This window comes from Perissodus microlepis, chromosome 17 (assembly GCF_051167445.1).
Source record: "Perissodus microlepis isolate ML-2025 ecotype Zambia chromosome 17, ASM5116744v1, whole genome shotgun sequence".
NCBI classification, from domain to species: domain Eukaryota; kingdom Metazoa; phylum Chordata; class Actinopteri; order Cichliformes; family Cichlidae; genus Perissodus; species Perissodus microlepis.
The window spans coordinates 29,844,662-29,868,349 of NC_140477.1; the positions used below are offsets into that span (position 1 = coordinate 29,844,662).

The window sequence follows — 23,688 nt, forward strand, 5'->3', positions numbered from 1 at the left end:
ATACCAGACCATTAGAATATTGTGTCTGACACCTCCAATTTTTGTGTTCAGTAATATCAAGGCTACACTAATAGAGATTGGTTAATATGTGTTTACAATCATTACGGCGTGCCATGATGATCTGGTTTAATCTCTAATGGTGCCTTAGGACCAAACAGGTCGAGAACAGTATGAGTCTGTAAGCAGGTTAAAAGGCTCATAGCGGTCCTGTATACTTCATTTCTACAGAGGTCAGTCTGTGTAGCAGATAGTGGCGAAGAAGAGAAAAGCTTATAACCCTTGAACTGCATGTCTCATTTCCCTTGCAGCAGCAGGCTACAGGTAGATCCTGAACATTTGGCTTCTTCACACTCACCAACTTCCTGTTTTGAAACGTCCCCCTCCATTCTTGCACTGTTCTGTCACAACACTGGAACAAAGACCACTGCTGCACGTCCCCAGGTTGCCTGAGGCACAACTGGGAATCTACAGATGTCTCATATATCAGGCCAGCATGTTTGACTTTCTGTGTCTCTTCCAGGAAAATCCCGCTTCCACCCCAGGGGGAGGTCATCACTTCCTCATAAATGTCTAAACAACACTTTGCTTTTCTAAGGCAAACTGTTGCAGCAGGAGCCCTGGCCTGGAACTCCTGCTGCACTTGTACTTGACAAGCCTCTTGGTGGTTCTTCTGAGAGAAAAACAGCAAATGAAGAGGCACTCAGAAAATAATCATGTCAAGGACTATAAAATACAAGTTATATGTTTCTACTGAACTATGGAGAGCAGTCATTTAACAAAACAATCTCAAATAAAATGAGGAGAAGGACTGCATGGTGAGTAAATAACACAGAAATCTTCTTTCCTGGAACTGAACAGGTAAAAAAAAAATCAGGTGAGGACAATGGAGGCAACACAGACCTCAAAATGACACTCTGGACAGGTCACCAGATAACACAAAGAGACAGACTAACCGCATGTCTGCATGAAGCCAGAGTACCCAGGGAGAACCCACACAAGCACAGGAGAACATGCGAACTCCATACAAAAAGGCCCCGGTGAGATGGTGGAGTCTAACCCCTTCTTGCTGTGAGGCAACGGCTCATTTCATTTTTTAATCTTCTTCACATAGAACAATTAGCAGATGTTATAACTGACATGTATTACAACTCTGGGACAATGTGAGATCAAGGAAGAAGGTGCCAGTTGACTTTATGCATTTGCAAACAAAGAAGAAATTGTCACTGTGACAACTTTAACCCCTTGCATTGGGGATTTTATATATTATTTATTTATTTATAGTTTTATTATTACATAAAAATATAATATAAAGCATCATGAATTCATACCGACAATGACTCCTCTGTGTCTTTTGTAAACTTCATTAGTCCTGCCCGCATTCAGTTCCAGTAATTCTGCAGATACCTACCTTTAGTCGCACCAGATTTGTGTTACTTCCTTTATAATTACAGACCTTCTACTGTTATTCGTGCAGAAAAGGTAAAAAGAAATGCATATACAGTGCAGCACAAGTCTTGAGTCATGCCTCATTTCTTAATATTTTGCTAGAAATATGGGACACAGGTGCGCTGATTCCTTAAAACACCTGCAAATATGTTGTGTATTTTAATCATGCTTCAATAATATTGAGGTCTGTCAACTGGCGAGGCCAGTTCATTGAATTGAATTACTGATGAGGCTTTCATGGATCATCTGCAGCCCCAGATATATCTCTCAGGTCTTTGCTGGATTTATTTTATGTTGTGGACATGACTTTCAGGTAATGATCATCTGCTGTAGACAGTTTTTAGGCTTCCTGCATCTTCTTTTGTCCTCCATTAGCCCAGTTTCCTCAATTTCTTTGAGAACACACTGCACACCATGCTGTGATTAGTCAGGTTTTCAGTAGTAGTAGTTTCAAAGTTGTCCAAAGGATAGCTTTGAAAAAAAGCCTGGAGAACTGTTGCTGGAGACCACTTTAAAACTGACATGAAAGGCTGGCTCCTTGGAAGCAAAACATTAAAAAGAGGGGTTGCTAAAGACTTTTGCACAGTACTGCACGCACACATCAGAACCAAAGACCAATAACAGCCCTGAGAGATGGTTGTTGTTTCAGTCAGATTCATACTGATGTCTCACTGAGCTGACTGTCAGACGTGTGCTGAGCTGTCAGTTTGAAGCAAATCCCTCTTGAGTCTTCTAGGACCACTGATGCAATGATGTGAAGTAGAACTGCATAGCCTTGCATTTATCATAATGAATTGTAAATATCGCTGTTTTAATGCAGAGTAAAACTTTTTTTAAAAACGCCATTTTATAAATCATTATAACAGTTTTAAAAAAAAACCCAAAAACAAAAGAACGAACAGATGAAAGAGCCATCCCATCCTTGATGAAAGCTAACGACTTGTGCTAATGGCCTGTGCAACACATTTCCGGCAATCTGTTCATACTTTTTTTGTGATATCCCGCTGACAGATAAACAATACCAGGGGCACAGAAACAGCTTTCCTGGCAGAAGTAATATCAAGGATAGTGAGTAAGGCCTGGTTATCAGTGCAGTGGAAACTAGGCTATGGAGGAGCGTCTCCTCCCTGTGAGTCAATAACAGCATCAACATTTATTTCCCCAGGAGCGGTAGGAGATGGGTCGTGGAAGAGAAAGCTTGAGATACGAATTCACTGTAATAATTATTAGCTTAGATCCATTATAGTGATCGCCACATTTATTCAGAACTCCCCCCCCCCAATGCACACACACACACACAAGTTGTTCAGGCATCCATTTAGTCAGTCAGTCAGTCAGTCAGTGGTATATTGGCAACACTGTTCAGAGGCACTAAAAGTATGCTGAGGTTTTCAAGGAGATTACAGGAGCATTATGGGAGGTTTGGGGGACCCCACACTGTAAATGAAGGTGTGTGTGTGTGGGGGGGGGGGTCCTGAATTCTGCCAGTGCATGAGACTGAATCCGTCAGGATACATACACTTATGACTGAGGCAAGCCTAAACTATTTTAATTATTAAAAAACTAATATGGTAATGGAAGGGAACATACAAGACATCTGGGCAATGCTAGGATTTGGGGAAATATGATTGCTCGCTTTCTGGCTGAGAGTTTCATCAGAACATTTGAAAAACTCGCACATCTGGGTGACAGAATTGAAGCTGAGACCAGGAGCTTATCTTAAAGGGTTGAAAATACAGCCAAATGGTTTTCCTGTCTCTAAAACCTCTAACATCTACCTATCAGGAACTTTAAACTTTACTGGTTAACAGATGTCACCTTTTCTGGCAACTTCTAGAGTTTGGATATTGTCCCAGTGCTTAAATGTAAGTAAGCTGAGGTTTGTTCTGTGGTAACAGATTGCTTGTGAAAAATCTGTGAAAGATCTTCTTAAAAATAAGTTTTCCCCAAGGCTTACAACAGCTAAAGGTCAAGAAAGACCCTTAACTGTGTGTGGTTTCATTGGGAGTTATGAGCTGTAACCACAGTCTGGAACTGGTGTGTGCTCAGAGTGCTGTCAGCGTGAGCTGTTAGGAAGCCGTCAGAGCAGAGAGCTGCAGAAAACTGTGATTAAAAGTAGTTTGGCAAAAATGTAGTTCCACTACATAAGTCAGTCTAAAATCACAAAAAACATGAAGGAGACTGTGTGCACAGCAGCGTGTGTGTGTAGTAATTAGTGAGTTTTAGAGGTGTTGGGTTACAGAGCTTTGAACAGAGCCTGGGGAGCTGTTTGTATGTTGGGCTAATTTAATTACCTCTTGGATCTATAGCACAGACACAAGAGTTGAATCAAAGTCTCAGAATGAAAGTTAAAAAAAAAAAAAAAAAAAAAAGCACTCACAAAACTTACTTTCTCTGGAAATCCAGCTGTAAAAACAAGTAGAAATGTCTCTCATTTTTTGTGAAGAATCCTTATTATGTGTTTGTTGCCCTCATTTGAAAATCAATGGCGTAGTACCACTGGTGAGCATGGCCAACTAATCCCGACTGTGTGCCTATATGTGTAGCTAAACTGAAAAAGTGTTTCAGATCATGGTAAGCCATCCATTTGGATCTAGTTCTATCCAGACACCAGACCTGACCTGACCTGAGCAAACCTTTTAGTGTTTATGGTGATGTCCTTCACTTTTCTGTGCCCATTAACATGGTGTCTTTAAAATTAGACACTCCAGTTCACCTAATTCTGCAGTCGCATCAGTAAAACCAAAGAAAACACTATGGAAATAGAAAAAACGCAGCAAAGCCTTAACAAAAAAGGGGGAAGCAGTTTGAAGGGGTTTTGAGGAGACAATAACGTGATGGACCAACTGCAGAAGTGACGAGCTAACAATAAAAGCTAATAGCCAACATGCAGCTACAGTGTTATATGAGTCATTCAATTAAACACACATTACTTGGATCTTTTTCTCCCTCATAAGAATCCTTCACTTCTTGTAAACAGGTCTCAGTGCAGTCTTTCACATGTTTTTGATTTCTGTCACTTCTTCAGATCTTCGGTCATCTTCCCAAAAACACTTCCGTTGTGAATTGTTACTTTTTTTTTTCTATTGGTGTTTTATTCAACATTTGTGTGTTTTGTGTGCTTTTGTATCATTTTTTTTCTATTTGCTGGTGTTTTCCTAACTTGCAGGGCATTTGACCTTTCTGGCCCATATGGAAAAGGAATAGAAAAAACTTATAAAAGACTTGCATCAGATGGGGCCTACTTCATATAGTGAATCATATAAGGCTTATATGATTTACACATAAAAGTGGCCACTTTCATATATTGTTTTAGGAAGTATCCAAAACATACAAGTTTCATTTATATAATTTTTCTAGGGATCTTATATCTGTTTTCACTCTTGTATGCTTTTCATTTCAAGACAGATACAAACTTTATAAGATTATATATATATATATATATATATATATATATATATATATATATATATATATATATATATCTTTTCCATATAGGGGGGGCACCATATAATTCAGCATGAAAAGCAGAATTTGAGTCAAGGGTTTCTACCTAACCGCACAGTGTTGCCCATCTACCCTCATCTGCTCAGTCCAACAGTCCAGCGCATGGATAAAACACAGAAATGACAAATATCACACACATTTGCAACAGCTTCGGCTTCTCACCTCGTAAATTTTAGCATAGGAGTTCATTAGAGGCAAATAATGACAACAAAGACTAAACAACATATGGTAGAACACATTTTCTAAATAAACATCAGTGTATTTTTATATTCACTGCAAACGTGGGATTTTTTTTTCCAGTACCATTTTGCAGATTCCTCACAGCACACAGACATTTCCAAACAACCAGCTGTGTAAACTTCATTAAATACTCCTGAACAGCAGCCTTATAGTCTCAGCCTGTGGTAGAAAGATCTTAACAGTTATTAGGTATGACTGTACTCATGCACAAAATAAACCAGATACATTTTATACAGTGCGATACGTAACACACTCTGTCATTTACTGCGAAGCACTGAAGTTTAACTTATTAACCTGTGCTGCTGAAGTAGAGCCGCAAATAGATAAGTGAAACCAATAATTATTAAGTATATTGTACTCACATTCTCTATAGTTTCTAACAAGTAAACATAGAATAGAAATGGATACAGTGCCCCAGATATTTGAACTGTTTCAGCACATTAACATACTAAATAATAACTAAACAGTCCAATTTAAATCATTTGTACCGGTTAATGGAAATATGTTGATGTAAATACATTTATTTCCCACAGTGCTTTTATTTATTTACGTTTTATCCTTTGCCTGTGTGAAACATTTGTCCAATTAATAGAAATCCTCTGATGCAAAAACCCCAAAAGACAAACAACAAAAAAACAACATAAAAACGTTTCAGCGCTACAATATCCTTCCAAAAATAGTCTTGTGTAAAAGGAGCACTTAACTGGTGGGCTGCTGTGTTTCAGCTCATTAAGTGCAAATTGTGTTTGCCACGTTTTTTCAGGCTTAATCGTTTATTTTCAGCAAGACCCTTCTGCTTCTGAGATTTTCCTGCTACACAATAATTTTGTCATTTTTTAAGCTCTTGAAAAGAAAACAGACGTTTTAGAATCAAATGTTGATTACAAACTCTTTAAGTCCTTGTAAATCCTCTTGAGGCCCGACTCGTGTGACATATCGATCGGTGCGTGCACACTGACACAGATTGTTTCCTATTATTTCCTGTGCACGCTGCCCTTTGAACCTGGAGCTAACGCCAACCTTTCTACAATACTAGATAATTAGCCTGGCATCACCTACGACGTGCGCTTATGCAAATTAGTCTGTTTCAATGCTCCTGGATGCAATTAGACCTGTAAACACTCAGAGCAACGTGTGGCGTCATGTTGAGGGAAAAATGTAAAGTGATTACAGCGTTCAGAGGGGTGAGTCAGTGCATCAAACTCGCCCTGTAGTTGATAACCGGCTGTAATTGGACTGGCACAAACAAGATCAGGTGGAAATCTATTTGAAAGTTGGGGGATGGCAGACGCATTCTGCCAGAGCAAATTAAACATTAGCTCCAAGATTTAAATTCAATTCAGTTCAGTTTAAGTTTGTTTATATAGCGCCAAATCACAACTGTTGTGACATTTTATTTATCCCTTAGAAGCCTACCTGAAGCTCTTTCTGTCAAATTTCAGGACTGCTTATGGAACAAAATGACTGGGTGTGCATCAGAGGTTAGTGATGGTGGTCTCTGCCTGTGCAGCTACCTTTGGAAAAACCTGCAAACTGTTCTAATTGTCATCAACCACGTCTTTCCTGATGTACACTGAGGTGTCAAAACTCAACATGAAGGGAAGGGAAGGTCATCAAATGTCATCTTTGTGGGGGAAAAACGACAGAGATCTCGCACACGTTGGTGGGAATATGCAGTTTTCCACTAGTTCACCTGCCACTGACCCACGTGTGTCACGTATGCTGGTAGCCTACAGCCCACATGAAATTAACTTGATTGTGTGACCATGGGTTAATGTAAAGTTAATGAATAAGATGCAGAATAACAACAGTATGTGTAAGCGTAATAGCGCCATGATACCGATCCCTATCCGTCAAAGAATTCACCTCTACATCCCTGTGAGAGCCACATGATTCCCCCAGAAACAACCAGTACTTCACTTTGTGTTGGTTTTGACACAGACCAGGGATTTCTGGGGCATCTTGATGGCAGCTGATACTTTGCTGGTGTGTGGCACAAAGACTGGTTGCGTTTAATGTTTTTTAATGTCATCAATAGGTTGTGTGAGTTACAAATAATGCTGCCCATTTGCCATCTAAATTTATGGTAAATGGGCAGCATTTATACAGAAGTTACGCGACAAACTTACTATCAAACAAGGAAATATTAAATATCAGTGCCTCATGTTAAGTGGTAAAAAGCCACAAAACAGGTGGAATTATCACAGAAAGGGGTCCAAACACTCCACTATGAACATTTCTGTCTGGATCTTTAGGCTGTATTTGTAGGAGCCCACTAGCTTCCTGTGATCTCCTCGTTTTCTCCAGCTTATCATTTCCTGCACTTGCAGAAGGTGTTCAATAGCTGCACTGGAGTGTGACTCTCATTTTGAGTCCAAGAGCCTGTCAGCGTAATAAAAGGTAATGCTCCCAGCGCTTTCATGTAAGACAAAGCGTGTTATTTCTAGGAGGAGGAGAGCTATTAACAGACTGCAACTCTGCCTCAACATGCAAGACTAGCTCACCCACGGCTTTTTGTTCCTGTTTCATTAAACTGTGCGGCAAGGTGGGCTAATAAACAGGCGAGCACTTTATTTTGAATGCCTTCTGCTTGTACGTCCCTCTAGCTCTGCTTTGCTGTTGCGTTTTAATCCCCAAAAATGCCACAGCGCTTTGTTCTCACAGTGCTATTCTCCCGAGCATCCTAGTGTGTGGTCAAGTGTGTGTATTTGTGCTCTGGAGACAAATATAAGATGTGAGCAGCTGCCTCTCCCTGCAGCAAACAAAGCCGAGCAAAGAGAAGGCCAGGATGCTGCTTTCAGTTCCGCTTTCCAGCTCATCTAATTATATGAACTGATCAGACTGATTTAATTACTGAGGAATGGTTTTTTTCCGCAAAAGCAGATTTAAAGGGAAGGTTTTTCTTCTCTTTTCAATAACAAATTATTGATTTTTGAACACTGAGAAAAAAACACAGGTGTATGCTGATAATCTTTTTCTGTTACAATGGGGGAAAAGCACCGTTCTATTTTAAAGGATTAGTAAGAAAGGCTTTGAATGACAAGCTTTTCTGTTTGAATATGTACATTTTGTGACCCCTTTTTTTAGCAATTTTAAATGTGACTATAGACTTTGAATGCCTTGTGACAACTGTGTTCAGCTCAGGACCATTAAACTGGAACAGTTAATCCAATTTAACTTCAATTATATAACTTTTTTTTTTCCAGAACGGGCTAAACACAGGAACACAGCTGGATCTCCTCGTATGTGGAAAAAGCAACACAAAAAAAAAACATTGCGGCACAGTCCATGTTACTATTTAGCAGTCGTTGCACACACTGCAGTAAAACCTGCTTACGTCCCCTCTGGGAATCAAGACTGGGAGTATTAAATGACATGTCTCACAAGCAGAAACATCCAGGAACGCTGCAATTTGCGAGTCAATTTGAAGTTTAGAGTTAAGTGCGTTCGGTTTGAAAGCGTTTGGGCGTTTGAGCGTTTTTCGAGAGGAAAATTTTGTCTTGTTCTCGTCATCAAAGCATGTTTCACCCTTAGGGGCAGCCTCTGCTGGTACTCTGTTCTCCTTCCTTCCAAAGTAAAAACGATGAGACTAGCAGCTTTTTAACCAGAACTGACGGTACCAGAGTTACTTACAAAGGCGCCATCCAAAGTGGTACGGAGGGCCCACAGTGAAATCCACACACAAACATACAGTGCTCAAAAAAGAAGACATTCACTCAGTGCACACTTACAAGATTCCTGATAGTTGTTAAATAGATTATGAGAGTTTACAAGAGATGGTGAGCTAACACTGATCAAATAATCAATAGGATTCATGTCTACTATAGTCTATTTACATCTATAATGCAATATTAAGAATATTTACATAACATTTGTGAATACAGAAAAATCCAATCAATGTGACAGATTGGTTTTTTACTATATTGCCAAAATGGCTAGCCAAAGCTTACTCTTTAGCCTAACTTCCTCCAAAGGCACCAGCAAGGCTTGCAAGAGCCTTCAGCCTGATACACACCTCAGGACAAGTAAGAAGTCAGCTAAGGCTCACAGTTTCATATAACACTGTTTCATTAGGTGAAGTTCATTGTGCTTTTTTTAAAATTAGCAAGTAGTGCTTTGGATTTTATTACATCTGTTTGGTTGTAAAGATGCTGAATTTGTGTCCCGTGTGGCTCTGTGGTTGTAAGTTTTCCCCTGCAGTCCCTGCTGCAGGACCTATAAAAAATACCTGCAGGGCTAAATGACTCGTAAGAGTTTAAAAAAATCATCTCAAACTAAAACTTAGTAGTTGTTTTCCCAAGTTTTTGTAACATAAAGTAATTGCCCCCTCACTCAACCTTGTCTGCATTTTTGTACTTTTCAAGCTTTCTGCGTATCTTTGTCTTCGCTGAGGCTTCTTGAGCCTCCTCTCATGTCCACCTGACTTTCTGCCTAAAAAACAAAACCCTGATTTCCCCTCTTTCAGATTTCTTTGTATTTCTTTTGCATTTACCTGTGCCCTGAGTCAGAATGTAACCCACTTAAAGCTTTGGAGGAACTGGAGCAGAAAGTATAAGAAAGGATAATGGCTTAAAAATGTAGTCTGATTCTGTGGCTAGAAAACAGATTTTTTTTTTTTTGTTCAAAGTTTTAAGATTAAAAATCTACAATTTCCTCTGCATGTTATGAGCTGATTAAATACACACTTTCTAGAGCAATACAAGGATTAATGGAATCCAATTTTAGCCTCCTGTATCAGAGCAGATGTGACACGAAAAGCTGGGCTGTCTATCAGGAAATAGGGATCAAACTGTCAACCCTGCACTTTGTGGACAATCTGATCTACCACCTGAGCCACAACCAGCCACCTCTATTTATATATTTCCTATCAAATTGAAAGATTATGTGTTTAATCCATACACCAAATAAAGTGCAAAAAGATCTTGATGTAATCACTCCACTAAATATGCTCTTCAAAAGTATGGCAGTATTTTCAGTTTCCTGCCCTGCGTTCTTGTACTCTTTACATGTTCTCTTCCCTTCCCCTCTTGTGTCTCTTAGCTGTAGCCGAGGTTCTCCATCTCATGGCGGTATCTTAGCTCCGACACTTTTGCTTTGTGCTGCTTGCTCTCCAAATGCTGCCTGAAGTCCGTCTCCTGCTCGGCTCCGCAGTTGCACATGGAGCAGTAGAACTGTCCGCTGGGAGTCACGCACATGGCCAAGTCCCGGGGGATGCGCTGCCTCGGTCTGGGGTTGTAGTACGGCCCTGAGGGAGAGAAAGAGAGATTACAGAGATGAGATGGATGGCTGCTAACTGTTATTTTTAAGAGATGTTTTATTGCAGAGGAAAGTCACAATACAGTGCCAAGGGTCCAACTTTAGGTTTCAACTAGTGCCTTATACAGTGGCAAAATGAGATGAGAATCAACCTAGAACATATTTAATGAAATACTAAAGCTCCCAGAAGAAACCCATCCTAGCACTAGAATAACATGGACAAAGGTGGTTTACATCTCGCTGGCACGTACCAGCATGGTAACTATGCTTTCAGCCTAACCTGCTCCAGTGATGGTTACAGTATGTTTCATACTAGAGCTCACTGGGTAAGAAACCACTGCACACTTACAAATCAGTTCTCTGTAAGACAGCCTCATCATTCCTGGAACTAAAATGTTTTAATGTCTCTACATTACCCCGATGAGCAGTAATGAAAACACATTTTTAGATGCAACTTTTCCCATTGATGCAAACAATTTTGCGTTTTTATTTTATAAGCAGTAACATATGACCCTGAAACAGGGCACCTATTTGTACCTGCACATAGACTAAGCCTACATTTGAATTCTGTTGATTATTTCTTTAATCAGATCCTCCTGTTTCTTAATGACAGAGCTGTGATATTAAAAAGTACACAGTAAGCATTTGTGTTGGCTTTCCTACCAGACTTCAAATAAGCTAAACTTTATTAATACTGTAGCTTTTCCCAGAGTATAGTTTCTTTGTTTCTTTGTAAAATCACTCCCTCTGTTGACAGTACACTTGCCTATAATTGTGACTGGTTAGATGCACCACAATAAAGTTTACATTTTTGATTCAGGTTAAAGGATGGACTGAACATAGGACATCTCACAATTCCTTCACTTTTTTTTTCTTTTTTTTTTTTTTTTGCTCATTTCTAACCAAAAAACCCAGGAAAACTATTAGGATTCCCCTCCCTCATTATTAGGAAATGCTAGCATTTTTTGACTATGACTCTTATCTTTTTATAAAATACTACTGGTAAGAGTAGATGCTGCCAGAAGTACAAATACTTTGTTACTGTACTTATGTAGAATTTTCAGGTATCAATACTTTACTTGAGTATTTATTTATATGACTACTTTTGACTTTTATGCCCTTTTTAAACAAATATCTGTACTTTCTGCTGCTTACATTTTCAAAACAGGCTCATTGCTCATTGCTGACAGATTTGGGTGGAGTTATTATATCACACTGCGGACCTTCAAACATCAAACCGATTTGAGCCTAAACCGAAACACGTGAAAGCTAATCCTGTTCGTTCAACTTTTACTGGAGTATTTTTAACATTAATATCTGTACTTCTACTTAAGTGCAGAACATGTGTAGCTTTGCCACCTCTGGATGCTGCTATAATTGTACATTGAAAAAATGAAATGGGCATAGGAAAATGCCAGCATTTTACTGTCTTAAATTTATCTGTTAAATCTTCGACTTTTAACTTCATATAAAATGCTACTGATATTGTAGTTGAATGAATTCATCTGCAGTGTTTGTTTTTTTTCTGTGATAAAAATGCATCCCAGACCCATGTGTGTATGAGTGCTGTGTGTGTGACAAATGTACACAAATGTGTACAGAAAGAAAAGCTGAAAGGCGTCTGTGATTACATGATGGCAGAACACTGGAAACAGAGTGTTGCTTGTGTTTTAACAACACAGAAAAAGGAGAAGAAAATAGAGAGAGAGAGAGAGAGAGAGATAAAAAAGACAGAACGAGAGAGAGAGAAGCTATTTTAGGGATTGTCCATCAAGAAAACTGATTGAATCAGCAGATTTATTTATTTTTGCCTGTGGAAGAGCGTGTCAGCGGGAGACTAAGAGGGATTTGCTTTACTGTATGACTTGTGATTTATCTTGTTTTATCTCAAGCTGAAGTGCAGGTGCTTATGTGTGTGGAAAGACAGAATAGGAAACAGACACGTGCAGAAAGAGATGGTAGCTTGACGTCAGCAGAAAGTCTGACATTACCTTACTCTGTATCTGTTTTCACACATGTACACGATGGTGAAAGCAGACACTCACACAAACACAAAGAAACCACAGTTAAATAATAATTATAGAAGAACATTCAGCCTTAAAAAAGAAAGAAAACATGTGTGACCATGTAAGGGTCATGCACTGGACATATGTAGGTGGGTGCACGAAAAACGGTAGAAAATCCAATGACATGAGAGAGCTTTAGGAGAATAACTCCTATCTGTGACATCATTTAGTTTTTTTTGACAGTTTCCACACTGACTCAGCAAACAGACACTGCCCTCAAAGGCTGCTGAAAATGACTACGGGTCATGAAAGCTGCTGTAACATGAATTATCAGTATATGGAACAGGTCTAGACCTAAGAAAAGGATTTTACAGCATTCGCTATATCTCTTTAGAAAGACTGTTGGGGTGTTTGCAAGTACAAAATCAGCTTTTAGAAGATAAATTGGCATTTTGAACAGTGGCCTCTCGGGGTAGGTACCATACACAGACAAGATTATGTGTTTATCACATTTTATGCCGCATAAAAAGACCAATTTCAAAGGCTAGTGTGCATCAAATAGAGTTGTTTGAAGACACAACCAGTAACTCAAATAAAAGAATATAAGATCATTAAAGAAACAGCCAAGTTTACTGCTGATTGGTCCTCAAGCCGCTGTGTATGAACAGGTGACATCTATTCTAGGACTGCTGAATATAGCTTGTTTGTAGTGACGTATTTTCCAACCACCGCTTAAGATAACACAATAACAGACATGACCCTCAATAGCCAGACATATTATCGGTCAATTCATTAAATAACTTCAGAATTTGCTTTGCTAGTTTGCAGCCTTTGAATAGACGTGAAATAGGACAAACTCTCTTGCATTTCTTTGCATTTTACTGACCGAGATAGCTACAACAATGCCACTTAAATGAAGAGTTTATCAGATGACTTTTGATAGTTATCTTTAAATTATGCTGATGTCGCTTTTTAATTAGCATTTAATTTTCTTATCTTACCTGGCATGGAAGCGGGTACTTGTGGGCTGCGACGGTTTTTCACTAGCCGGTACTCACTGCCATCTTTCCTGTTCCTTCTTGGAGTTGTCTCATTGCTGCTTTCCCTGTAACAGGCAAAGCTAGAGTCAACAATTGTTGGTTCCATATCACATGTAATGTCAACATGGCTAGCTTGAAACGGGGCGTATTTTGCCAAAGCCCTGAGTCACCCCTCATCTCTCTAAGATGTTCATGTTATTTTCAAAGATGGTCTTGAGCAGTAGTTCTAGTTCTGTAGTTCTGTCAAACTCCAGTCCTCTAGGGCCAGCATCCTGCTTGTTTTTGAGATATCCCTGCCCTACTGCTGCTGAATACCTGGATCAGGTGTGCTTTGCCAATAAGAAGCTAAAAGGGCAGGTTAGTTGGAAAACAAGCAGGACAGCGGCCCTCGAGGCCTCAAGGTATGGAGTTCCATACCTGTGTTCTACAGGCTTGGTCTTGCAAAGCTTTGGACACAGGCTGCTTTTTCACTCATTATCAGGCCAATTCTTGTACCTGACCATTTCCAGAGGAATGTTTTTTGTTTGTTTGTTTTGTAAGCCACCTAACACTGACCTATGAATCATTCAAGCATAAAAAAGGGACCTAACTCTAGGGACAAGCCAGTGTTATGTCCATACATAACAGACAACTTACCAAATTTGTCTTTGGTAAGTTGTACCTTTAGGGACTTTGGTCTAGCTGCCTGTTGTAAAAACACATAATTTGTTCTTATCTCTTTAGTTGAATCTATTAAAACTGCCAAAGATAACACAGTTCGAAATAATAAAATAGCAATTTTGTAGCAACGCAGTGATTCCAAAAGTGCGATCAGCAGAAAACAGCTAAGGAAACTGAACAAGTGGAGGACTAAAAAAATGGGCAGGCATAAAAAAGAGCTATCAACAGCAGATGAACAGTATGTCCTGTCCACAACAGAAAAAATATCCAGCAAACACCTGGCAGAGAACCTGAGAGATGCATTTGGTCCTTCAGTTGATCCATTTAGGCCTAATCAGAAATGATCTCAGTGGAAGGGTGGCTGAAGTTGTTTTAAAGAAGGGAAACAGGGAGAAAAGACTGAGGTATACCAAATTACACAAGAACAGGACTTAAAGTAATTATCAACAGGCCTGTTGGAGTTATGATTCCAGATGTGAAATGTTTGGTTCAAATGTTGATAATATCTACAGCGAAGGTGAGGAAAGAGGTACAACAACAAGTGTCTACATCCATCTGTAAAACACAGTGGAGGTTCTGTCATGGTTTGGGGCTGAAATTCAGCCAGTGGTGCAGGATCTTGTCAAAATGGATGTTTTCATCCATCAGTGTGATGACCACAGAAAAGTTTGGTCAGACTTTGATCCACCACACAGCACCATCTGGAAAGCATCTGATTGGCAACGGCTTCATTTTTCAGCACGACAATGATCCCAAGCACACTGCTAATGCAGTAAAGGCACACCTTTGAAAAGAAACTCACAATGGAAGACTATCAATCATAGACTAGTTTACCCAGAGCCTCAACATTAGTGAACAGTGTGGGATGATGTTGACTAAAAGGCAGCCAACATCCAAAGAAGAGCTTTGAATGTCCTTTAAGAAGCCAAGAGAACTATTCCTGAAGTTTGAGAGAAACTGTGTTGCAAAATAAAGGTGGTCATACAAAATATTCAGCTGCATGCTTTTTTAAAATAATAGAAACTGCTTTTGCTTATATACTGTTTTATTATACTAATTTTCTAGCAAATTGTAAAGAAACGATGGATGGCTCAAGATATTTGCACAATGCAATGTATATCTGATTGCAATTGCTATATTTCTTTTTCAGCTAATGCTGAACAAGGTATTGTCTGTAGTGGGCCTCCACTCCATTATGCCTGCGTAAAACACAGTAAGGATGAAATCTCTGTCCAATAAAGCCAACATGTCTTCACCCAAACCTACATGGTACTCGCGTTCTGTTGGGCCTCAGCCAGCCGTAGTTTCTTGGCATGGTTCTTGCCCTGGTAGTGGGCCTGCGCAACTGCTGGTGAACTGAAGGAAGCGTCGCACAATTTACAATAGTCATTCTCTGTGGCCAAGATGACCCTGGGCGCCCCCTTATACAGCGCCTGCAGAGACAGGACAAAGCAGCACAGTGTTTGTGGTGAGAGGAGATTTGGAGTAAACACTGTGAAAACAAGGAAAGAAATGTTCCATTTCAGCAGGAGGAAGAACTCATTGCCTTTAAAATGAAAGTAAGGCCTAATGGAAGCTATGAGTTATGCTATTTTTTGTCAGAAAGATTGTTATTTTATTAGCAAACATAATAAAATAATTTCACTGGTTACTTAGAATAAATAGACTTTTAAAAAGCAGGGATTGAGGGTACAGTGGTGAGTGGATGCTTTGAGTGTCTGCTGTTTAAATGAAACAGAGTGACTATGCAGTTCTCTACCACCTCCTCAGAGCAAGTGACCGCTATCATCCGAGAGGCCACTTCAGCAACAGCACACCCACCTCCTAAGCTAACACTGTAGCATTAAGGTAGGCTGGTACTAGTTCTTAAATACGGGCCTTACCTGCCTGCCTGCGTCACTGTCGCTGGACCCTGAGCTCAGGGCCGTCTGGCCCGCAGTCTCAAAGGCTTCTGGGATCCTGATGGCCGGTGGCTGCTGACTGCCAGCATAGAAATTTCGTAGCTTTTTACTGTGGTTCTTTCCCTTCAAAGAAAGATACGAGATGTAGATTTTATTTGATTCTTCACATGTTTTTCTGTGCTATTCTGCATGTCTGAATTTGGCTTTCAGCTGACCTGGTAGTGAGCCTGTGCCTGCTGAGCAGAGTTGAGGGTAACGTTGCAGAGTTTACAGTACAGCGGTTTACACAGTTCTTCTAGTCCCAGAGAGTCCTCCTGCTCCTCTGTCCCCAGCGAGGAGCCCTCATCCTGGGGCTGCTCACTGATTGGGGCTGCCTGGCCTGGGAGTGGACCGCAGATGAGGCTGGACACTGTAGCTGGGATGAGGGCTGGTCCTAGGGGCCTTGGGGGCATCTGTGAAGGGTCAGGGCCGGGAGCAGGAGGTGAGGACAAGGGGCTGGGAGGGAGGGGAAATCGACCTGCTGTTGGTGCCACTACAGGTGGAGGCACCAGTGCTTGTGCAGGGTTCATATGTGGAGGCCCCAGCTGCTGTGTAAGGTCCATGGTTGGAGGCACTATTGCTTGTGTGTGATCTACTGGTGGGGGACCCAGGGTGTGTGCCATTGGTGGAGGCCCCAATGACTGACCTGGAGGCATTGGAGGGGGGCCTAAAGTGTGTGGCGGGGTAATGGGAGGAGGCCTTAATGTGTGAGGTGCATTTATGGGAGGCGGGCCTAGACTCTGGCCATGAGCCATAGTTGGAGGTCCAATAGACTGAGCGGGTGCAATGGGTGGTGGACCAAGAGGGTGTGCAGGTGCCATTGGCGGAGGTCCCAATTGATGTAAAGAATCCATGTGTTGGAAAGGCTGCTGGGGATGACTGAAGAGACTCAGGGGAGGCTTCAACATGGTTTCTGGACCTGGGTACATTAGAAGCAATACAATCAGGTCTGCATTACACACATAAACACAGATATTAGAAAACAAAGACACCTCCTATAAGCAAATCCTTGATAAGGATATCAGCAATGACGAAGGCAGACATTAATGAAAAAATACAGTCACTTACATGCACTCTATATTTTATGCAACTTCTTTCCATTAATGTTTAATAGCCTTATTGGCTTTTAGGCACTTGTCTGTTTTACTATATTGAAGCAGGAATTGTGTTTGAGACTGAATGGATGACTCGTGTCTCCATATGTGACAGACTGGTAAATTGTCTCCGCTGTGCTCCGTCTCCGTGGGATTGGCTCTAGCCCCGAGGCCCCAAGTTAGACAAGTTGTGATGGATGAATGGATCATCACAACTTTCTATTCAGTCATCAGCTAATGTATCCCACTGACTGACTAATGGTAATTTGCTCTCTTTTCTTTGAACAACACCATGACATTTTCTTGTGAGTAAAGCGTGTGAAAAAACTACAAAAAGGCCTTCCACAACACTAGGTTCAGATAATCATGTTCCTCTTTGTGTGAACTGTAAACCAGTTTATGATTCTATTCTTTTTACCATTATTATATTGAGCTTTCTGTTTGTCCAGTTCTTTAGTTTATGACCAAATGCAGCTATAAACAAACACTGTAAACGCAGGGAAAACTGTACTTGCTATACATCAGCATTTTAACAATTCCATTGTGAGCATGTTGGCCTGCTGATGGTATCATTTTGCTCAAAAGGCTGCTGTGCCTTAGTACAGCCTCAAAGAACTACTGTGATGGCTGTGATCTTGTTCTGCATCAAAATACACTCTGAAGAATGTTATGTTAATGCTTATATTTCAGAAAAGCATTTTGGGTTTTTTTTTCTTTCGCACGTGTTAATTTGCAGGAGCTGTGGTGGAAAGCTTTTACACCTGGTATGATTTTGAGCCAGTTGTTTAAAAAGAAAATTCTTTGTAAATGACAAAACATAAGCAAAATCATCGAAATGCCACTTATTTGGAAATATGATCTCCATTTTATTTAAGTAAATGAATGTGGAAGAGTCATGATGCAGATTTAAGGAGATACTGTTGACTGACCAGTCATCAAACATACACTGTGAGGGAACTCAGTGACTGCAGTACATACGTCTATAGCCCCAAGGCTGGAGAGAAATTACCAAACAGAAACACATTCTCGGACAGAGGAGCTTCACATTTCAGTGGGCACCAGAAAGAGTAGTCTGAGTTGCAGTGCCTGCGGTCATGCAAACAGGACATTACATACACATCTGTTTGCACACACACAAACAGAGGCAGCGACAGTAAAATACAGTCTGAAGTGTGACTACTTGGATAAGCTGATACAGTGTGAGTGTGTGTGTGAAGGCTGGGAACAACTATGTAAGTGCTACATGAAAAAATAGTAATAAAAAGGGATGATATTAGTAATGGTGCGGCACTAATTTCAGTTTGTTCTCTTTTGATGCGCCAGTATCATAATATTAGTAATATAATATATCCGTGTGTGTTTGCATGTGTGTGTGTCAGTGCATTTCCCTATATTGTCAGGTCAGTAATAGGCCAACAGCTGTGTCAAAATTCACTGTGCTGGAAGCTTTCATCATCCAATCGGACGCCCGATAGAAGTGAATCATGCACCCAAAATAACACCCCTGGCTGTTTGTGTTTCCGACTGCTGCTCACTGTCAGTCTGTCTGTCCAATATGTCTAGCTGCCCATCTGTCACCTGGCCTGGCTGACCTCAGGAGAAAGGTATGCTAGACAAGTCACTGACCTTACTATAGTGTCGTCAACTGCAAGATGAGACTCTGGAAGAGCGAGCAGAACTGGGTGTTGTGCCCCACACATTAAGATGGAAACCTAGACCATGCAGTTTCTGGAAAAAGTGCGGTGGGATTGTTGCTGGGATTGGCCAAAAGATTTGAAGGGAGATGGCTCATGAGCACATTGGCTGCTACTTTAATTATTCAATTCAATTCAAATTTATATATATAGCGCCAAATCACAACAACAGTCGCCTCAAGGCGCTTTATATTGTACAGTCGATCCTACAATAATAGATACAGAGAAAACCCCAACAATTATATGACCCCCTATGAGCAAGCACTTTGGCAACAGTGGGAAGGAAAAACTCCCTTTTAACAGTAAGAAACCTCCGGCAGAACCAGGCTCAGGGAGGGACGGCCATCTGCTGCAACCACCTGGCCACAAGTGTGTTGTACCTGTGATAGCACCTAGTTTGTAACAGGTTTTTATATTCAAAACGCAGTCAGCCTGTTCAGGGACATTTAACTTGTTGCAGTAATGCTGTCCCTCTGCAATGTGGAATAATTTTGTAAACAGGAAAATGTTTGCAGTTTTCCATCTGAGATTGTGAGGATTTGCTGTATTTGAACTCACCATCTTCACCATGCAAAGGAGAGGCGAGCAAGCTCGCAAGCAAAATGCCAGAGGACAGTAACATACAGTAAGTTCATGTTGCAGCTGTGTGTAATTAAGCTTTGTATACAGTCACAACATATTGACCTTACATGTTTTCACCTCATGAAAGGTTCACGGTGCTGTTTTTGGAGCACCCTGCAGAGGTATTCCCAGGCATCCATTGAGAGCATCAACACTAATTCATTTGTAGTAAACAGGAGTAGAGGTGGTTAACACAAATGTGAGTCAGTAAATAGACAGTTAACAGAACAATAATGCTTCATTGCCAGAAAAATCCAACTCATACTTAAAGTGCATTGCAAAGATCAGCACAGCAAATGGAGCCTTGAGAGCAAAGACGGAGAAATACAACAGGAAAATCTGTTATTAATGTTACAACGATAATAAAATTAATGTTTTACCAATTAAAAGATTAAAAGTGGTCCCAAAACCCTTCACATAGAAAAACAAAAACATTCTTGATAGTTTATGCTTCAGACGATCATATTTTCACTGGGGACGTTGGATGAGAGCAGTACAGTATATTAAACTACATGAAACACCAATGCCCGGCAATGTTCGTTAATCGCACCAATTGCATATGACAGCATCGGCCTTGTCGGCAGCAGCCTCGAGAGAACCCCGGATCGCCGAGTGAAACAGCAGCAACCCAGAAACCCCCACCACAGGACGGCTGACCTTTTTTCTTGGGTCATTAAACAATTCAGGGAACACAGCGTGCCACCACACAGTAGTTTGAGCATTTAACCACATGCTTTGCATTTACTGTATACCAGTTAAAAATATAAGATAAGCCCGAAGATGTTGCAGCTCTACCATCACTGCCTCCAAGAATGACACGTTAACTTGCAAAATAACTTTACAAGGAGGTCCGTTTTTTTGAGGAAAAACTGTTTTGGTGTCCTCTGTGGATCTCTGCAAATTATACATTACCCCCCCCCCCACACACACACGCACACACACACACACACACAGCGCAAAGAAACTATTTTTGGCACGACAGTTTTGTGTAAGATCTCATTATGCGGCATATTCTTCTAGATTAATGTAACTGGGCTATGTGCTTGTTGGTGAATCTCCATCTGTTTGCTACAGAGCAGTGTCTAAACAGTCTTTTTACACAATCACCATAATTGCAAGTCTTTTCTTCGTCTGCACTTCAGTCCCTCTGCTAGTCAGAGAGACCTTTAACACCTCTGTACATTTGTAACTTGAAGCCTCTCACTCCTCAGGCTCCATCATTAAAATCTTAAAACACGGTCACGTTTCGAAGCACTTACAGTCAATCTGTTCTTGAACTCGAGAAATAAAAACATCAAACAGCTTTATTTTTGTATTTTTTCCACACACTCCTTGCGCTTGTTGGCATTTTCAGCTCAATTAATGCGTCCTTCTCTGAAAGTACAGAGAACATAATGACCAACAGAGCCATCTACAACTGCTGTGTATGTCACACACTAACATTAAATCCATTTGTTCATATTTTGCCTTGATCTGTGTTGTTGTTGTTTTTTTCGTTTTTGTTTTTGCTTGATCTCTTGTTTTTGTTCCAAAGTGTGAAGCCAAAATCAGCATCTACTTAGTTTAATGTCCTATTATGATCCTATGGACTGTAGGCAATGATTGATTGGTTTGAAGGAAACTGAGCACAGTTATGATGCTCAAGCAAGGAAGATGATCACACAAAGATGGCATAAAAAACAACCTGCATTTCAAGTGTTGTTTTTTGCTCCTCATTTAGCACACATGAACAGAGTTATAAGGAAAAAAACCCAAAAACCCAAACATTGTCCAACTGTGCTTCTATTTTGGCTCTTTTGTCTTTCTGTAGTTTTCCTGTGAGCTACATAGGTCAAGGTGAGCTTGCTTCTTTCCTTAGACCCAGATCTGCACCCACGTAGTGCAGTCCTCAGAGCCGCGGACCATATTCAAACATCTACAGCAGTGGACCTTGCTGCAAAGTCAAAAAACATTTGTGGTTTTGCATTTGAGGCTTTTTAGATGACACATTCAAAACCAAGCTTATATAGCATTACTCTAAAGGCCAAAATACAAGATGAAAGTGTTGTAATCCTCACAATTTTCTAACAATGTTGTTCTCAAAGTCAGAAAAGTAATTTTCAAAAATTACTTAAAACTAAATCGGAAGTTACTCACTAATCAGTCACTTGTGATTTTTTTTGAGCTCGACTCAAAAGTTCTTGGTTTAGAAGCAAAAAACAAAAGAAATCTCCTGTCTTAGAGCCTGAGAATCTGATGGCCTCCACCGAGAATCTCTAAATAGGCCAAGTGTTCATTTTCTCTAGCGTTTCTCTTGTCGTTCTGTGATGTGTCACATCAATTATAGAGCAATGAGAAGCGCATGCCTCCTGCACTTATTCCATCTGCTTCACTGGGCACTGGACAAGCAAGAGTATATGCAGCAAAGACCAGATACGTCTTACTGTACTTTGCAATTTACCCACTGTACCATTACAATAAAGCCTCAGGTCCATTTTTATATATCAGCCGCAGTCACAATTTGAATATCATTCAGCTATCACTACTACTAGAGAAGACTTTATGTTAATAGAATGATCCAGTGGTCCAATATCTACCATGTCAGTGTTATTTGCCTTTAAAGACTCACAGTCACATGGCCAATCCATTAAGCTGCTACTACTACATTGATTAGTGTCCATTCTATCTCATAGAAGATAACTATCATAATTTCAAAACATCTTGCTGGGAATCATGTGCATATTTCTGGCTGCAAGTGTTATTATTGGCTTTGGTAACTGATAAAACTTTTAGTCAGTAACATAGAAACATTGACAATAATAACAGTACCAAAGTTAATAGTTAAAAGTAGCGGCATTATTAAACTGAAAAACCATTCACAGAGAAAGGCACACAAAAGGTCTATTTCTTTATTTCTTCTTATTTTTCATCACTTAGCGGGCTGATGCATGAAAATGGTACTTATTCCTTTTTTTTCTGTGGCTGTCCCATTGATGGGGTACTTTTACACCCCCAGATCCACCTACATTCATGCATTACTGCAACGTGAATTCACTGTGACATTTTCACCATGACTGAGAACCTTAACTGAATATGACAAGTCACTGTTTGATGACACGGATATTATCAAGTGGGTTGATCATTCTCATGCGGTAATCTTCATCATCTATGACAGACACTGACCTCGAGTCCCCTAAAACCAGCCAGCAAAGCCCGCTATTACAGCGACTTTGCAGGTCCAGGGAAGAAACACTTTCCGTATAATTGCCACATGTCACCATCAGCTGTGCAGCGACTCAAGTAAAGGAGACCACAACGATTATTTCGCTTGTTCTCACAGACAGCGGTGCTCGAGATAGAAAACTAAGCATTACATTAAGGTTTCGCATATTTCAAATCTGGAGTGTTCGTGGATGAAGCGATTCGGAGCTCTCCTGTAGTGCGAGAGGCTACAAGAGTATCGACAACCTCAGATTTTGCATCGCAGCATCCATGCTCTATAACCTGAACAGAATGGTGGCTCGTGAACCCCCTCCTCACACCCGCCGGTATGACATTAAGATGATGACAGCAGCATCAGGGCAACCGGCTTAAACATCCTCGCTATCATATGCAAATGTCTCCGATTAGATTTTTCTCCATCCTCGCACATATGCGCATGAGAACTGCTGACAGTCAGAGGGCAGGTCCTGTCTGGACCAGCCTCCCCTTACCTGGCAATCGTGCGAGATAATGGCTGCTGTCACCGTAGCTGACAGGCGGCGAAGTGTAGTTTCTGCAGTATTCTGCACTCTGGTAGTACGCGGCATCCCCGCTCTTGAGCTGCAGCGCCATCATCGCAGGAACATCCCTCTGCCAACTTCTCCTCTCCAAAAAACCGGGCAGCCAGGCAGGATGACAGTCCCTACCAACGCTCAGACGCCGCGGCTCTCACCGGAGGGGTGCCCGAGAGAGGAGAGTGGAAATTCAGAAGGCGACACCAAGGGAGAAAAAGTGCTAATCCTCGACTTGCATGCCAGATGTGCGGGTGTTTTCACATTAAACATCAGCAACGATGTTCTTATTCTCTAAACTAGATTTTAATGACATAAACCCAGCCTGGATTCCCCTAACCTCCCCTCTCCTTCTTGGTACAGTCCATTTCCGATGCCACTGCTGCTTCTCTGCTCCTTAACATGGGTGGCAATCAAGACACATCGTATAAC

At 40.8% G+C, this 23,688-nt stretch overlaps 1 protein-coding gene across 1 annotated transcript; it reads right to left on the reverse strand.

The window, feature by feature from the left end:
- Positions 1-1,356: 1,356 nt before the first annotated feature.
- zmat3 (zinc finger, matrin-type 3) lies at positions 1,357-23,408 on the reverse strand. The gene is made up of 6 exons (XM_084910132.1): positions 23,197-23,408; positions 16,272-17,014; positions 16,039-16,179; positions 15,422-15,588; positions 13,457-13,560; positions 1,357-10,438 (listed from the first exon to the last, which is right to left on the reverse strand). Exons 1-6 carry the CDS (start codon positions 23,318-23,320, stop codon positions 10,230-10,232), a joined length of 1,488 nt encoding a protein of 495 aa, XP_084766258.1. The 5' UTR covers positions 23,321-23,408; the 3' UTR covers positions 1,357-10,229.
- Between the last annotated feature and the right edge of the window lie 280 nt (positions 23,409-23,688).